The 18,161-nt window shown below is 44.6% G+C and overlaps 1 protein-coding gene across 1 annotated transcript in view; it reads right to left on the bottom strand.

The window, feature by feature from the left end:
• Mroh5 (maestro heat like repeat family member 5) overlaps nt 1-18,161 on the bottom strand; it is a 76,598-nt gene that overhangs the window by 44,993 nt on the left and 13,444 nt on the right. The window contains exons 2-4 of the mRNA XM_026782403.1: nt 13,698-13,879; nt 12,738-12,883; nt 11,836-11,964 (exon numbers count right to left, since the gene is read on the bottom strand). Coding sequence (XP_026638204.1) covers nt 11,836-11,964; nt 12,738-12,883; nt 13,698-13,879 — 457 coding nt within the window. The remainder of the gene's footprint in view (nt 1-11,835; nt 11,965-12,737; nt 12,884-13,697; nt 13,880-18,161) is intronic.

Genomic DNA, 18,161 nt, shown 5'->3' with positions numbered 1-18,161 from the left:
TTTTTCGAGACAGGATTTCTCTGTAGCTTTGGAGCCTGTACTGGAACTAGCTCTTTTAGACCTGGCTGGCTTCAAACTCACAGAGATCCTCTTGCCTCTGCCCCTGAGTGCTGGGATTAAAGGTGTGCAACACTACCCACCAGTCTGACTCCGGAGGGAGTAATGTTGCACGCACGCATGTACTCATGCACGCACGCACGCACACGACAGGAAGCACCTGAGCACACGGCCTTTGAATGTTCCCCCTGCCAGATCATTGCACAGGAATAGATTATGCAGAGGAACCAGAAAGGTCAGAGTTCACAGAGCTTCCTTGATAGCTCAACACAGAGAAGTTTCTGGAGATTGGGAGCACCTGGAAAGGGCAGGGATGCTTATTTCCTTCCTCACACCTCTCTCTACGCATGTTTATCTGTATGCTTTGCAGTATCTTTTGTAACAAACAAATATGCTTGAGAGAGTCTCCCACGAGTTCCCTTAGCTGATTGAGGAGGTGGGTGCGGGAGCCCCCATCAGTGACTGTTGGCCAGGGGAACGGGCATGGCAGCTGGGGTTGTGACAGTATCTAAAGGGGGCAGGCAACCTGGGGACTGAGCTCCAGCCCGGGGAAATGAGGCCACCACCAGGTAGAGAGTGTTGGAACCTCCTTGTTTCTTGTTTTTGGGGGGGATGCCCTGCTGCTGGGTATAGCCACAGAACTGCTTGATATGGGAGCCACCCACGCCTCTCCAAGGTCACAGGCTCCTGAAGTGGGAAAGTGCAGACAAGATGTCGGCTTTCCCCAACACCCAGGGAAAAATTTTGTGAAAAAAAATCAAGATCTCTTGAAAATGAGACTTCTGAGTAAGGTGACATGTTAGAAGCTGGCTGTGTGTGATTGTGAATGAGAGGTGTCGGGGTAACAGAAGGCGGATTTTATTCCAAAGAGCAAGTGAGAGGAGCAGCAGGGCTCCTGAGAGAGGCAGGAGAGAAAGAAGCTGAGCAGAGAAACAGGAAAGAGTCTTAGCCCCGCCCCGGCCCTTCCTCTGCCGGAGGGAGCTGCAAAACCTCATGTGTGTTTGTTACAAAATTTGAAAAAAAAAGGTCAGGGGAGTTGGAAGCTCCAGAGATGGCTCTGCATTAAATCACACACTGCTCTTGCAGAGAACCCACATTCAGGTCTCAGCAGTCATGTTGGGCGCTCACAGCCACCTGGAACTCTAGCGTCAGTGATCTAGCGCCCTCTTCTGGCCTCTTTGGGCACCTGCACTCATATACATGTATACACATATACATATCATTAAAAAAATTAAAATAAGTCTTTAAAAATTATTAGTGTGTGCATGGGCACATGTACTAAGATATGCGTGTAGAGATCAGAGACAGTTTTGTGGAGCTGGCTTTCTATTCTGCTGCTGTGGAGGTTCCAGGAATAAAGCTCAGATCTTGAAGTTCACGTCAAGCAACTCACCAGCCCTGGGTTGTTTATTTTATTTTACTTTTAAAAAGCATTTGTATTTTCATCCCCCTTTTATCTTTATCTAATGTTGTTTAAAAATTATTCTTTCTTGTTCAGATTTCATCTCTTGCTCCCTCCTTCTTCCTTACTTTCTTTGCCTTTTTCTTATTTTCTTTTATTTAAGCTTTCTTTCTCCCTTTCCTGTCCCCTTCCTTTATTTCATTCTTCATTGTTATCATACACACACTTTCTTGTTTACCACAATCATTTTACTTTCACAGGTACTCTATCTATATCATTTTACGTTTTATTTTCTAGGGTTATTGCTGGCATGGCGGTTATCTTAATTGATTTTTGGTTACGTTTCCTTATCTGGTTTGGTTTGGTGCTGTCGCTGTTATAGCAGGTTGTTTTCTCCTCTCCGAGTGGCACTTGGGGTTAAACCCTCAAAGAGAGAGGAAGGCTCTGTAATAAAATTGGAAGAGACAACTGTCCCAACAGATGAGCAAATCACAGCTCAGAAACACAAGAAACATGAAAAAGCAAAGCATTGTAATTCCTCCAAAAGACCATGCCTCTTCAACTACTAAATCAAAGATAGGGAAATAGTTGATATGTCAGAGTATTAGTAAAAAATACAAAGTGTCATCAAAGTGGATCCAAACAAGCAGATCAAGAAGTAAGAAGGCACCTTAGAACCTGGTCAAGAAAGTCAGCAACACCGAAAAGTTCAACAAGAAAGCTGGGGCAAATAAAACAACAGTTGAATAGACATGCTGGAAATAAAAAACTCTGTATTTCAAATAGATCACACTGTAAAGGAAGAACCAGCAATGGATTAGGGCAAGTAGTAGAAAAAATATTAGGAATCTAACACGAGGTTGAGGAGATATTATATTCAGAGACTAATAAAAGAAACCAATAAGCGTAGCCACAGCTTGGGAATTCTGAGGCACAATCACAAAATCAAAAACGAGAACTGATGGGTGGGAACAGGGCCAGAATACAAATGGAAGTCACAGAAAACCTATTCAGTGAGAAATATAGCAGAAAACTCCTAAATCCAGAGAAAGAGAGGGCATCCACAAACAAGAGTAACTTAAAACCCCAAACAGACTGACTAGGAAATTATAGTTAAAAAGCCAGGATTATGGAACAAAGGTACAATGCTGAAGAGAAAAATGCCAACTCAAAGACCAGTTGATCAGACGGACATAAGACTTCTCTGGCAGAAGCTTCACACCCTCTTTTAAGATCTGAGAGTAAAAACTGCCAACCAAGATCTCCATATCCACCAATTTTACCTTTAAACATCAGTGGAGGAATAAAGACTTTCCATCATAAACACAGACCAAAAGAATTCAATGACTACTAGGCAATGTTGCAGAAGATGAGATAGTCACAAATCCAGAAGCTCAGAAAAGAGTGAGTTTCATCAGACAAACAAAGGAGAAGTAGGAAATGATCAAACACACCCAGCTCAATAAACAATCAAAGCTCTGTGATAAATAAGGGAGAAGAAAAGAACACTGCCTAAACTGAATATGATGACAAAAACCAAACTGTAGGAATCAGCAAATACATTTCAACAATAAACTAAATATAAATGGTCTCATTTCTCCAATTAAAAGGCACAGACTTGCTGATTGGATTTACAAGCAAGACTGATTTGTTGCCTATAATACACACACTCTTCCTAAAGACAACACAGCCAGTTGAGAACATTGATAAGTGTTCAGAGTTTACATTATGGGTAAGTCAATCCTGGCAGGAGAGCCTGTAAAAGCCAGAGTTGTTGACTTCTTTTTGCTGACAATTATTTTTATGTATATGTGAAGAATACTATTTTAGGAAATATTAAACTCCTCCTTTTTTTTTTTTTAGTAAAAAAAAGCAGAAAAGGAAGATTATTCAACATGGCTACAATGAGAAGAACAGTTTCCTTTTTTTGTTTTGTTTTGTTAATTTGAGACAGAATTTCTCTGTGTAACCCTGCCTGTCCTGGAACTTGTTCCCAGGGATCCACCTTAGAGACCAAGCTGGCCTTGAACCCAAGAATCCACCTGCCCCTGCCTCCCAAATACTAGGATTAAGGGCACATATCACCACTGCCTGGTTCCACTCAGTTTTAAAGCGATTCACCGTTAAAAAGTTCAAAAGACTTAAAGTTATAATCAATGAGGAAAAAGAGAAGGCAAGTATATAATACAGCCCCATGGTGTCGGCTGACTTATACCAGAGCTGGTATGTTTTCTCTAGTAGATATGTGTATGTCAAATATGGGCACAATAAGCAATTCTATAAACAATGGCAACATTTATGATTGAATCATTCCTGACAAATTAATTTATGATGTTTTCAAAAGTTAAATTTAAAATGCAGTCTGAGATATATAAAGCCTACACAAGCAATCTAATAAGGAGAGTAGTCTTGTTGGCAAAAAGGAAAGAGAAACATGCCCGCTGGCCAAGATATACACAGACTAAAAGTGAAAGGGCAGAGGTTAATATGCCAAGCAGCAGAAACCCAAAGCAAGCACAAGAAGCTACTCAACCACCATGGAGCTTTCTCCAAAACAGATCCCATTTTTAGTTCATAAAGCAAGTCAGGACGTGCAGAAATACACAAAATAAATGTATTGCACCTTATCAGACCATAACAGAACAAAACTAGAAATAAATATGAAGAAAAGCTATAGAAACTAAGCAAACATACAGTGGTTTGGTTATCAGGGTAATTGTGGTCTCATAGTTTCTTACTGTGCCATCCTAGTACGAACATGGAAGACAGAAGGGCTGAGGGTGATGTGGAGAATTGGGGCCCAGCTCAGGAGGTTTCAGAGAATAATATTAGAGACCATTCTTGTGATATTTTGGCAACGAATGTGGCTGCCTTTTGCCTTTGTCTGAAAAATCTGCCGGAGGGTAAATTGAAGAGTTTTGGGTTATTATCATTGGCAGAGGAGATATCAAGACACAAGGATAGGTTTTGTCCCATGGTTACTAGTGATTACCCAGGCAGATCTGTAGTGAAAAAGGGCAAACAGGGCAAAAAGAAACAGAAAATGCACAGTTTGAGGAGAAAAGAATCCAAGGAAATGTAATGTTGGAGTGGAGTCCCGTGTTCCAGGGAGCACCATGTTTAAAGAAAAGCTCGATGCTAAATGGAATAAAAAGTGTGGTGCTCTCGGGGCAATATCGCCCCTGGGTAAGCTTCCAGTCTGTGAGAGGGAATTAGAGGAAAGCTTAAACAGCTAAGGAAACCCATCAACAAAGCAAAGCTGATGTAAATGTAATTCAAGGAGGGGTTCAGGGTCCAGCCTCAGCCATGGGAAGAACTTGACAACTTTGGCCTCGTGGTTCTGGCTTTAGAGTAAAGAATACAGGAAATGGGTGTGGAATTTGCCTCTGAAGCCAGGCACGGGTCAGGGGAGGCTCTGCACGGACACCCGAGAGGCCATTGTGTGAAGCTATGAAGGTGACCCCTGGATTGTACTGGAGACCTCAAGACGTTGGGGACATCAGAGCTGTGGTACACCTGCCAGGGAGAGCCGCAGGCTGGGCTTGAAACCAGGCCAAGAGAGAGAAGTGTGTTGCCGTCAACAACGCTGGGAGGAGATGGAGTTCTGAAGAGTGGTTTGATGATCTTGCTTTGATACAGCATTTTCTCACCGTGCTTCCTTCTTTCCTTCCTTTCGGAATGGTAATGTATATTCCGTGCCATTGTTTGTTGGAAGTATGCGGTCTGCTTTTTTTTTTTTTAACAGAGAATTACAGGTGAGAAGTTGCCTTGAGTCTCAGAAGAGACTTTGGACTTAGAAGCAGTCTTGAGACTGTGAAAGTCTCTGTGAACGTTTGAAGTTGGACTGAATGCATTTTGCATTATGATATGGCTCCTCTAAGCCTTTGGGGGGCCAGGGAGTGGAATGTGGTGGTTTGAATGAGATTGGCCCTCATAGGTTCATATAATTGCACACTTGGTTGTCAGTTGGTGGGCTATTGAGAAGGATTAGGAGGTGTGGCCTTGTAGGAGGAGGTGGGTTTTGAGGTTTCCAAAGTCCTTTCTAAGTCCAGTCTCTCTCTCTGTCTGCTGCCTGTGGATCAGGGTGTAGAGTGCTTAGCTACTTCCGCCTTCCTGCTACCATGCTCCCTGATGGTAACAGACATACCCTCTGAAACTATAAGCAAGCCCCTAATTATTATTATTAAATAATATTATATTTTATATAACATATAAAATATTATAATTATTAAAAAAAAATAAGAGTTGCCTGGTCATGGTGTCTGTTCACACCAACAGAGCAGTAACCAAGACAATCACATACCATAATCAAGTTGCTTTCATTTCAGGGATGGAAGGATAGTTTAATATATGGAAATCAATTAAGTGTCTATAGGATATAAATAGAATCAGGGACGGAAATCACATGAATAGATGCAGAAAGGCAATTGAATACATTCACATCCCTCCAAAATAAAAGCTCTGAAGAAGAGAGGACTAAAAGGAACATCGCTAAATGTGATACAGGCCATGTAGGCAAAGCCAACATTCAATAATGAAGACGACCGAGAGCATTTCCACTAAAATCAGGAGCAAGATAAACACATCTGTTCTTTACACTTGTATCCAGTATAGATCTCGAATTACTTGTTAGTGTACAAAGACAAGATAATGAAACAGAAGTGACAAAAAAGAGGAAATGAAAAACTCAAAATTATCTCCATCCTGTTTGCAGACGACATGATTCTCTACACTACAGACCCTAAAGACTCCGCTAGGAAACTCTGAGGTCTGACAAACACTTGACAGAATAGCAGGATACAGAAATCAACATATAAAACCGTCGCTTTCTGTCAGTAATGCCCTTCTAGTGATAATGCACACGTCAAGAAAGAAAGCAACGAAACAAATCTCATTCACTATAATAGCCTCAAAAACAGCTAACAAAACCAAGGATAAACCCAACAAGGGACGTGAGAGACTTAGACCATGGAAACCGAAACACTGCATAATAAAGAGTTTAAAGAAGGCACTGGAAGGCAGACCTTTCACTGTAAAACTACTTGCTATGTGCTATGGGAACAAGGCTGAAAATTTAAAAACACACAGACAGACAGACAGACAGACAGACAGACAGACAGACGGGGCCACGGGGCCATCATTGAGACAGGAATGCCAAGCATGTCCCCCCGCTATTGTGCTCAGAGCAGCTTACATAGGGCTCTGGCCACGCCCCAGCTCTCGGGATCTTTCAGCTGCAGCCCCACCAGCCTGCCACCAGGGTCTCCTGCTCAGAGCAGCTGCAGGCTGCTCAGAGCAGACGAAAACAAGTTGTTTACAAGAAATTCAGGGTCTGGCGGTCCGCAGTCCCCAACATTTCACTGTTAATGGATTGGTGGGACTAATATTATGAAGAAGGTTATATTACCAAAAGCAGATTACAGATTCAATACAGCCCCTATCAGAATTCTATAGATGCTCTTTACAGAAAGAGAAATCCTTAGATTCATATGGAATCACAAAAGACGCTGAATACCAAAGCAAGCCTAAGCAGTGTCAGCAATGCTGGACTATCATCATACCTAATCCCAAATTCTACTACAGGGCCTCAGTAACAACACTAGTGTGGTACCGACGAACCAACCAGACGAACAAACCAGCGGAATAGAAGAGAGGCTCCAGAAATAAAGCCACACAGCGACCTATAGCTTTTTGATCTACAACAAATATGCCAAGAACATATGTTAAAGAAATCATGGCTTTCCACAACGGTGTTGGGAAAAACAAGTTGTTCACATGTGGAAATCTTAAACTAGATCGCTGTCTCCCACTGTGTATAAAAATCAATTCACGGTGGTTCAAAGACCTTCATGGAAGACCTGAAAATCTGAAATTGCTAGAAGAAAAAAAATAGAGGGAACATTCAAGATATGGGTATTGACATAAAAAAACAGAGATCTCATCTCAAAGGGGATAAGAGATAATTTATTCTAGAGCCAAGTATAGATTGACCACGGCTCTGGAACATAGATTTAGGTTATCCCAAATCCCATGTCCTGATGAGGTAGCATTTTCATGAACTTTTTATAGCGACAGAACAAAGAAAAATCCAGATAGGTTGGTGGGGACAGCCTGTAGGTGGACGAAAGCAAAATGGAGCTCTGCTTTAGGCCTTAGATGCTATACGATAACACTTATCCCGCTGATTGGTGGAAAACTAGGGTTTTGGTAAGTTAACATGTTCCTGAAGTTTTTCTTAAACCTCTTAGGATATTCGGTCTGTCTTTGTCTGTTAGTGATGGAGTGTTTGTTCTGACACAGAGGGGCCAAGGCACGGCTATCCCATAGGCTAAAGATAGCCCAAGATAAAGTGCAATTAGTCTACGGGTCCCTAACATTCCATCCTCTCCACGTGCCTGAAGTTCTAGTCAGCTAATCAGCCTCTGTAGACACAGCTTCTTTCCAGGAATTCGCGCTCACACAGCAGACACAAGGACTTTCTGAAATGGACTCTAATAGCTCAGGAAACAACGGCAAAAACTGACAAATGGGATTGCATGAAATTAAAAAGCTTTGGCACAGCCAAAGAAACAATTACCAGGGTGAAAAGTCAGCCCACAGGGTGGGGGAAAAATCATTGGTAGCTATTCATCTGACAGGGGATTAATAGCAAGAGCATCTAAGGAATGAGGAAAATTAAACACCAAAAGACAAATCATCCAGTAATGAATTGAGCAGGCAGTTTTCAAAAGCAGTACTACAAATGGCCGATTAGCGTATGAAAAAAAAAGTTCAACATCCTTAGCCGTCTGGGAAATCCAAGTCAGAATTACGTTGAGATTCTCTATCACCCCATGAAGAATGGCTGTGTTCTAGTTTGCTTTTTTTTTTTGTGGCTGTGGTGAACCAGTCAGCGACTGAATCAATGTAAAGTAGGGTTTATTTGGCCTCTCCTCCTAGGTCACAATACATTACCGATGGAAGTCAGGGCAGGCGCAGGAGCAGATACCCCCGAGGAACCCTGCCTGCTGCTTCCTTCACTGCTTGCGGCTCAACTGGCTTTCTGCCTCGGGATGGCAACACCCACCATGGACTGGGCCCTTCTACATCAATTAACAATCAAGTCAACATCCCACAAACATGCTCTCAGGCCATTTTTCCAATCCATTCGAGCTTATGTCAAGTTGGCAACAAAACCTAACCAGTACAAGGTATCATCAAGGAAACAAGTCCTTGTGTGGATGGCGTTGGGGGTGGGGCTTACACACTGTTGTTGGGAGTGCAAACCTGTGCGTGTGTAGCGCCTGTGGAGATCAGTGTGGCGATTCCTCCAAGAACTCAAAGTTAGGTGTACCGCATGACCCCTCTTTACCATTCCTGGGTCTTACGTCAACATACCACAGAGATAAGCGCACATCCATGTTTACACGGCGCTGTTTGCAATAGCCAGCTCAGCCTTGTTCTCCATCAGAAGATGGACAGATAAAGAAGACGTGGCACAAACACACAATGGAGCTTTATTCAGACACGCAAAGGATGACATTTTCCATTTTTCATTTTTGCAGGAAAATGGATGGAACAGGAGATCAAGTAAAATAAGCCAGATGGAGAAATGACTATTGCCTGTCTCGTATGTGGAATCGGGACTGAAAAAAATACATCAAAAATACATGAAAATAGACGGAAGACTACTTGGGAAAGATGATTAGTGGGAATTGGGCAGAAAAGAGTAACAAGGATGAATAAAAGCAAAATGCATGATGCATACATTTCTATGGGTCATAGCAAAGCCCGTTGTTTTGTAGTGAATATACACTAATAACAATAGAATGGTTTTCTCCCGAAAGTTCTAGATGCAACACCATAGTACTTGGTGAAAAGGTTGAAATGTTGTGAACTCCAAGTACAGAAAGATGAAATAGGAGAGGAGCAGAGGGGCGAGGAGGGGCGAGGAGGGGCGAGGAGGGGAGAGGAGGAAAGGAGGGGAGAAGAGATGATGAAAAGCATGGAGAGGGAGCTTTGTCTCGGCACCGACATAGGACCGAGGAATAGTGTCATCAGTATAGATGCTGATCAGTTTTCCAGAATCCAAGGATGCTGGTGCCAGATTGAGGACACAGGTGTGGATGATTTGAATGCAAATGGCCCCCGTAGGCCCTTAGAGAGTGGCATTATTAGGAGGTGTGGCTTTGTTGGAGTAGGTGTGGCCATGACTAGTTTGGTGATTAGATTCCGTGTACTACGGGGAAGTCGGGAGCCTGCAAGGCAAAGTCATGCTAGGCTTTTGGAGGAAGAGCAGGGCATATATATTGAAGGACCTGGGTTCAGATGGCCCTGGATTTTAACAACCACACTGAGGGCACGAAGATCGGGGGACAGTGATTCTCAGTTTATGGTACAAGAGAATGAAGAGATTCCTACAAACAGAGAACTCAAATTGTACTTTCCAAATGTTCTTTGTGAGGAAGCTGCCAGGTAATGTCCAACTTAAGAGCAGACAGAGAAGGTGGCGGCTTGGGCTGTAGGGAGCAGGCTTCAATGAGGAAGGGATAGGAACCTCAAGAGCCAGGGCAACCCCAGGACACCAGCCTGGTCTTTGGAATGCCTGAATATGATCTCTGTTTGGATAGTATGAGCCCATGGCAAATCCCAAAACCGTGACTGTCCTGGAACAACTGGGTGGTGCGGAGGTGGAGGCCCATCTGGGTGCATGCAGAGACAGAACACGCAGAGTGGCCCTGCCCCTGTCACCATGCCCACACTTAGCTTGCCAAATCCCAATCTTATGTCAGAAAGCTTCAGGGACCTTGTCCACTCCAGGGAGATAGAAGCCAGATCACACCCCAAGCTGACCAACAGCCCTGACCTCTAGCCATGGTCCCTGCCCAAAGAGTGTTACTACAACAGGCCAGTACCTGCACGTGTAGCTATTTTTGTTTGCTTGTTTGTTTCTCTTTCAATTTCTTGAGACAGGGCCTTATTCCATAGCTCAGGCTGGCCCTAAATACACTGTGTGGTCTAGGTTGGCCTCAAACTCATGGTGATCCTCTTGCCTCAGCCTCTCATAGGCTTGTATGACAGGCACTTGCTGTCAGTCTTGGTTTTGCTGTGCAGTTCTTTGGTGTGTCCAATACACTTCCCAATGATGAAATAACAGGAAACACTTGAAAAAAGAGAATGAGGTGGACACAGTCTTTGCTCCCCATTTTCCTCTGCATATCGAGGCTGTTCAGACTTCCCTAGGAACCAGGAGGCTCATCAAGTCTGCTCCTATTACCTGGGCTAGCAAGTTCCCCAACTCTGGGAGCTCCCCCATCCCTCTTTCTGTAAAAGTTGGGGCATAAGGACCTCTTGGTGAGGGCAGAAGCACTTATTTCTGTAATAATAATCACTTGGTAAGCTGGCTGAACTCAGGGCTGCACAAAAGACCCAAGGAACCAAGGTTCTTCACATCCCGATGGGCTTGTGAGAATCGTATTGCAGTTGATTATAACGTTGCCACCATGGACCCTGGCCAACCTGTGTCTCATCAATGGCCTGGAGGCCATCTCCACCCGGTTACTCACCATCCCCATAGTCTCTCAGTCAGAACCTCCCTATCCTGGTCTCCTCCTGCCCTTGTGTGGGAATGGTTTCCACAGCCCCGCGTGGCATTGTGCTGGGCTGTAGTTTAAATGTGGCAGTGGGTATGGCATTAAAATCATTCTCCACATGACATTAGCCTTCTGAGCTCTTCAGTGTGATGCAGACAGAACAATAAGCCTGCTCTCACATATAGAAGGCTAGAGCATGGACTGTGGTAAACCTTGGTGACAGTCACCATTCCTGGAACACCATTTATGCCTTGTGTGCAGAGTAAGTTCAACACAGGACTTCCCAGAGCCAGTGGACCTGGAGAAAACAACCTGTCCCTGGCCCCTGGAGACCAGTATGGCCTACAGGCTAATGGAAGAGGGTCACTGAGCTCTCTGGCTCACACCTGGTTTTGTGGGCTGGGACAGCTGAGTCCCATGCTTGCATGTCTCCATCAAGCAGGAAGGAGCTAAAGCTGGGTTAGGGCTGAAAGAGTAGTTGAGACTTGCAGTAGGCCTTTCAGGTGCTGGTGTGTGGGCATCAGGGCAGGTGCTGGTGTGTGGGCATCAGGAAAAGGATGTTGAAGAGGAGACATTCTGAGAGAGAGTGAGGCTACAGCCAGATTATTGGTTTTTACATAGGAACCCTAGGGCCCTATCTAGCAGGATCCTGCACAGAGAGGCATTTCAAGGACACGGACATATAGAAAAGGCAGGGGAGAGTTCAGAAATCCTATGCACCCATGTGATTTGAACCTCCAGGCAAATGACTCAACCTCAAAGTCAAAGTTGGGTTAGTCAGTGTGCTAGGGGAGGGAGGCCTACCGTGGACTTGGTCATGTGCTCCAGGGCCAACTGCATGAAGTACTTCTGCCATGTCTCTTCCAAGACATCACGGGCTCCAATGACGGCCTGCAGGACATGGAAGAGTCGGAACCTGTGCCGGTTGGAGATCTGTGGAGGACAGAGGTTGTGTTGGGATGATGGCGTCTGACGGTACAGGGGCTGCTAAGGAGAACACGGGAGGATATGCAGGGAGGTTGGAGGGAGAGAGACACACAGACACATTCATTTTGCAATTCTTAGGGGACACCCGCCTTGTGCTGACCTTGAGCTTGGCCTACAGACCTGAGAAAAAGAAAAGCTTGTTTCTGTCCTCAGGAAACTGCTGTGGGATTTAAAAACTTCACCTCCAAAGGGAGGCCATCTCTTTATCAACACTTAGACTGGTTTTTCCTCAACCGTCCATTAATTCATTCATGCATCCAAGAAAATGAATGTATCCATCCCCGTGTTTGTTCATTACCCACACCCCTCCTCTCCTCCCTATATCAACTCATCTCCCTATCAATCATTATATCCATCTGCCCACCAACTTATCATCCATCCATTTGTCCACTGCCCCCCCCCCAACATATTTATCCATCAGTTTCTACCATTTACTGGTTCTGTGTCCTTAGGTGAGTCTTCTCTTCCCTAAGCCATAGCTTCTCATCTTTGAGAGTCATAATCTCTACCTCACGAGAGTGCTCTGAGCATGTTGGGACCACGTGAGTACACGTTCCTTCCTCCCTATTTAGTCTATTGGCGAACAAGGAGATTGAGTTGCACCATTTTTTATCCGAATGGTACAACTGTCCTATGTAGGATTCAGGGTTTAAGCCCCACTTGGGATCCAACCGTCCCCTATGCTCCCATGTCTGCTCCAGGGTCCCAAGAAATAGCACCTCTGGGTTGTCTTTGAAATAGTCATGGATGCTTTCCATCACCAAGCTGGGGCACCTCTGAGCCATCTTCTTCATCTTCTTGGTGATGTACTTTAGTTGCAGAGGGTCTGAGGTGCCTATGTCTCGCAGCATCTTGAAGCAGATGGCTAAAGTTGACAAGAGAGGTGTGAGGAGGGTGGGCCTTGCAGAGGTCATATTGTGTCAGAGGGTTGTGGAGGGGGGTAAAGAGGGTCGAGTGTGCGGTGAAAACGAGAGCTGGACATATCGGCAAGGAGTCTGATGGTCTCATTTTTTTTTCCTTAGTCCCTCATGGGGTTTGGGGGGCAGACAACAGAAATGTATGCTCATTGGCATATCCTTATTCTCTCATTCATAGTTCCTGTGTTCATATCCCATCTGTCGACACACCCACCCATCCTGTTTCTGCATAGCCAGTGATCCAGCTCTTCGCTTACCTGCCTGTCCAGTGATCCAGCTCTCCGCTTACCTGCCTGTCCATCACATCTGTTTAACCACCCATTCACTCACGCACTCATAAATTCACCCACTGACCCACCTAGCTAACTACTATCTATTCATATATATTTTGATCAATTTAACAATATATCCACACATATAGTCATAAATTCACTCAAAAATCATCTCTTTATCCTCCCATACATCAATTCCTTATCATTCTATACATCAATTCTTTGATTTTTTTCCCTACTGTCTATTCAGTCATCTGACACCCCTTGGCACTGGGGTGAAGAGGAAGGCATTCCAGAAAGAGGGGGTGCAGGCCTAAGCTGAAGCTCTGAGGTGTAAAATGGTGTGGTTAAGAGGAGGAGGCAAGAACAAGGTAGGGGGTCTCACAGACAGCTGCTCACAATTTTTGTGATACATAATGTCCTGGAGAGGGCCTCCTTCTGGTCTGGGATTTGATGGACTGACTGCCTGACCTATCCAGAGCATCCTCACCTGAATTGTAGGCCTCCTCCATAAACATCTGGTGTTCTTTGGGCACCAGGGAAGCCTGGCTGCTCTTGGATCTGCATAGCATGATGGTGGCAGGATGGGACTGTCTGTCCCAGGAGGCATAATCTTGAGATTCCTTGGTGCACAGAGACTCCTTCGCAGAAACAGATACGTGGGAGAAGATTCTGAAATGGAGCAAGTTCCACGTGTAAACATCGCGTGTGCTTACGCGTGTTCAAGTGCAGGGAGTGTTGGCACAGTTTGCTCTGGGCCAACCTCTACAGTGTCCTTCCACGCATCTGTCCTTCCACATGGCTGTCCTTCTCTTTAGTGGGCTGGTGAGCCCGGAGTGCACGTGCCTCAAGGCTCCAGGACACTGTTGAATAAGCCAAAGCTTCTTAAACTGGGTCTGACCACGAAAACTACATGTTAGAGTTCCAAGAAACTTGTTAGCATGAAAGATTTCCGAACATACGACTCCAAGAACAAATTCAAAATCAAACACGCTATGCATTGGAGTTGTTTTTCTGAAAGTGTTTACCTGTGCTGCGGCATGTGACTTCACTGCAGCCTACATCCTGAACACACCACCCGCATACTCTGCACCGTACACAGTGCCATAGAGAATAAAGGTTTCAGATAGTCCCCTGTCATTCTTACTCAGGAGCTAAGTATCAAATCAGCACAACTTTGAATTGTATTGTGGTGGAACACAAGCCCATCCATCTAATTAGTAACTAATTTGCTTTCATCTTTGATAAGTGATAAGATCCTAATACCAGATAATTGAATTAAGATGAATTATTTCACGGTTTTATGATCAGTCCGTGTTTGACTTGTATGCCTGTTGTGTGTACCTATTCATGGGAATGTTTGGCTTGTATCCCTATGGTATACATCTGTATCCCTGGGGTCTTATAAAAGTTCCTTGCACAAAAGATTCTCCTGAGTGGAGAAGCTGAATGTCTGGAGAAGACAGCCTGGTCCAGCAGGGGTGGTAGACAGACAAGCTAAGGACCCAGAAGGGCTCAAAGTTTGACCCCAGCTCTCTTATTGACTTGTAGAGCCAGGGTTTTCAGAGTAGCATAGGGAATACCCTGACTAACCAGATGTCCCCTGAGGGGTCTCTCTGTGGGCAGATCTGCAGGAGCAGTAGGGGTAGGAGCACAGAAGATGGAGGTCCTTCAGTTTTGCAAAAGCGTGGAAGTATTTCCCCAGACTAGCAGTTGCCACAAAGGGCCGGAAGAAAGATACTCTTGTTTTGGATGCTGCTCAAATCTAGTTCTCCCATGACTCCATCTTGGCTTCTGTTCCCTGCTTCAAGAAGACCCCATCTGCTTGTTAATGTGTAATTCTCAGTTCTGCACACACCCATGGGGAAGGTTTATTCTAGACGCTCCTTAGGTCCACAAATGAGGAGGATAAATACATCTGCAGACTAAACAAGAAGATCATGAAACATTATAAAGCAGCCATCAAGGGGTGTACTAGAAGGGAGTCTTCTGTGTGTATTGAAAGTCGTCATGGTTGTCCTAGAAGGTAGCGGTCTCTAATGTTTATTTATCCATTGTCTCGTATGTGACACTTGCCATGCCATGTCGCATCCCTGCCATCTGTGTATCCATGATGGAACAACCAGAACCAGGCTTCCTTCTTGTCTTATGCAAATAAGAAATTGCCACAGAAACAAGATCATTGTCATCAGAAAGTGGACAACATTGGTGCAGGATAATGGTCCCCAAAGGATGGGAAACCTACAGGGTGAACCTTTGACTATAAAAGCTGGTTGATGGACCACAACCCAGTTTCCAGTGGGGACCACGAAATCCTGTGACCTTAGTGAGCTGCTGACATGGTAGTGATAGTGTAGGGAGACCACAGTGGCTCAGTGTTTGAGTGGAGGAGGCCTAGGAGGAACTCTGAAGGTCTACAGAGTGTCCCCATGACATCTATGTTTACACTTAGTGCGCACGGGGGTAGGAGCAGAAGAACCACACTTTGGAGCCAAGGAGGTACTAGGAAGCACACTTCTCCCACCTCCACAACGAAGTCTTTAAGAAGTCACATCAGCCACAGGGAAAAGTCTACCCAAACAAGGATGCTCTTGCTCTCCCTGTCAAAGCTCTAAAAAGCTGGGCTCACAGAGACCAGCTGTTTTAACGGTTCAGAGTTTAGGCAGAGCTGAAGAATATTTATGTTGTAGGAACAGCGCCGTACTCAGCAAGGTCTAGTTCATGGTATTTGACAGTCACTCAAAACTTACCAGGCATGCAACATGGCAGAAAAACAACAGACGGGCAGGAAAATTAACAGACCAGAATCCATATGGAGAGCCAAGTGTGAGGTACATCCAGAATTAGGGAGGCTGAGGTGGGGGAATCTCTGAAAGTTTGGGGCTATCCTGGTCCACACAGTAAGTTTTGGGTTAGCCAAGGCTACAGTGTGAAATCCTGTCACAAACATATACATACTAACGCAGGGATCACAGAATCAGTAGATAAGGACATTAAAACATTACAAGTATGTCCAACATGGAAGAGTGAGACAAAAGGATGCCAAGGAGAGATGGAAGAAAATAAAAAAGATGGAAATCATGTTTCAGATTAAGACTCCAGTGGGTGACTTGAACCGCAGACTAGATACCTTGGAAGGAGAAACTGACAAATGGAAAAGATCTGAGAAATGAAACGCAGATGCAGAGAGGAAAAGATGGGACAGAATCCTCAAGGTGAGACAACTTATAGCTCAACATTTTTTCAGGTTTGATGAAGACTACAGATCCACACATCCTGGATGCTCAATGAGCCTCAAGCAAAGAAACACAAAGAACACACCAAGTGACATCAAGAAAATGCCACCTAAAACCAAAGACAAGAAAAAAAAAGACCCATGAAAGGAAACAAAAATATCAGTGTTGTTAGAACACAAGCCAGATGACCAGAAAGAGGGGGGGGGGGACATCCCAGCGATCTAGAAGGTGCTACCCAAGAAAATTTCTTCAAGACCTTCAGATGAGATCCGGTGCTTTTCACACCTGTACTTTGCCCCCTCCATGAAATTCACCACCAGAGGTCCCAGACTGCAGATAGTATTGAGGCGTCCTCTGAGGCCGGAGACTGAGATCACCATGTGAACTAGCTGAATAAAAAACACCGGGGAGGCTAAATACTCAGCAGAGTAGGAAAGGTCTTTGCTCGCTTTTAAAATTTCACATGAAATAACGCATTGTGAGTCTATAACAAATGTGGAATTAAAAAAATAGATAATGCCAATGTAAGATCGGGAAAGTTAAGAGTGATGTGTTGGCAGTTCTGGCACCGTGCATGGTGTGATACAGCTCGAAGGGAGGCGGCACTCAGGCTGTACTGTGTACTCTAACTACCTAAGCAGTGACTAAGGAGAGCATCAACACAGAATCAAAGCTGCAAAAGGACAATAAAGAACGTAGGTGAAGAAGGCCAAGTCATACCAACAGTCACAGTCAACGCAAATGATTCAAACACTGTGGTTTGGCAGCAGAGGCTGTTAAAGGGAAGGAAGCATGCTTCCGGTAGAAACTCTATTTATGTTGTGAGGGGCAATGTTCAGATGTAATCTGTACTCCCAAGGCAGAGGCAGGGGAATTATGAGTTTACATTTAGCCTGGGTTACATAGTAAGATCCTGTCTAAATATAAACAAAACAGGTGCTGGGAAGACAGCTGAGAACACTTGTGGTTCTTACAGAAGAGCCGGATTCGGTTCCCAGCATTGACACTGTGGCTGGTTACTTACTGTCTGTAACTCCAGTGTCAGGGATGTCTGACCCCCTCCTTTGAACTCTGTGGGCACCAGGCATGCTTCAGCGCACAGACAGAACACCCATACACATAACAGACAAATCTCCAGCGACTAGCATCTACCTGTAAAACTAAAACAGAACATATCAAAACCAAGGAAAGAAAATGGTGAGAGCTAGACAGATGCTGAGATGGCCGAGCAGTGAGGACATTGTCCGTCAGCCCCAAGATCGATCCCCAAGGCCCACATGATGGAAGAAGAGATTGGATTAATGGAAAGTAAAGCAGTAGCAGCAAACCAAGGTAGGGAGGACCTGGGAGGAGTTAAGGGAGGGGAAAGAATAAGATCAAAATATGTTGGATAAAAAATTCAAAATAAAAAGTGAATCTCTCCCTCCCCCTCCTCCCCAAAATAGAGAAAACCAAAGAATCCTGATACTGGTTCTTTGAAGAGCCAAGTTCATTGACAAACTCATCGTGGGATTATTGGAGTGAAGAAGCAAAGAGGAGACGACACAAATCATTAATTTAAAACAGAGAGGTGTACAACTACAGAGCCTACGGTTGTCTGTAGGATGCTAAGGGAACACCGCACATGACTTTACTCAAGCTAGAGTGACAAGAGACTGAGCACATCCTTTAAGGCCATGAAAGGCTAACACTCATTTAAGAGGCAGATAACAAGGAAA

Source organism: Microtus ochrogaster, chromosome 15, assembly GCF_000317375.1.
Source record: "Microtus ochrogaster isolate Prairie Vole_2 chromosome 15, MicOch1.0, whole genome shotgun sequence".
NCBI classification, from domain to species: Eukaryota; Metazoa; Chordata; class Mammalia; order Rodentia; family Cricetidae; genus Microtus; species Microtus ochrogaster.
Note: the sequence above shows the minus strand (reverse complement) of the source record. Positions and strands in the feature narration are given on the sequence as shown.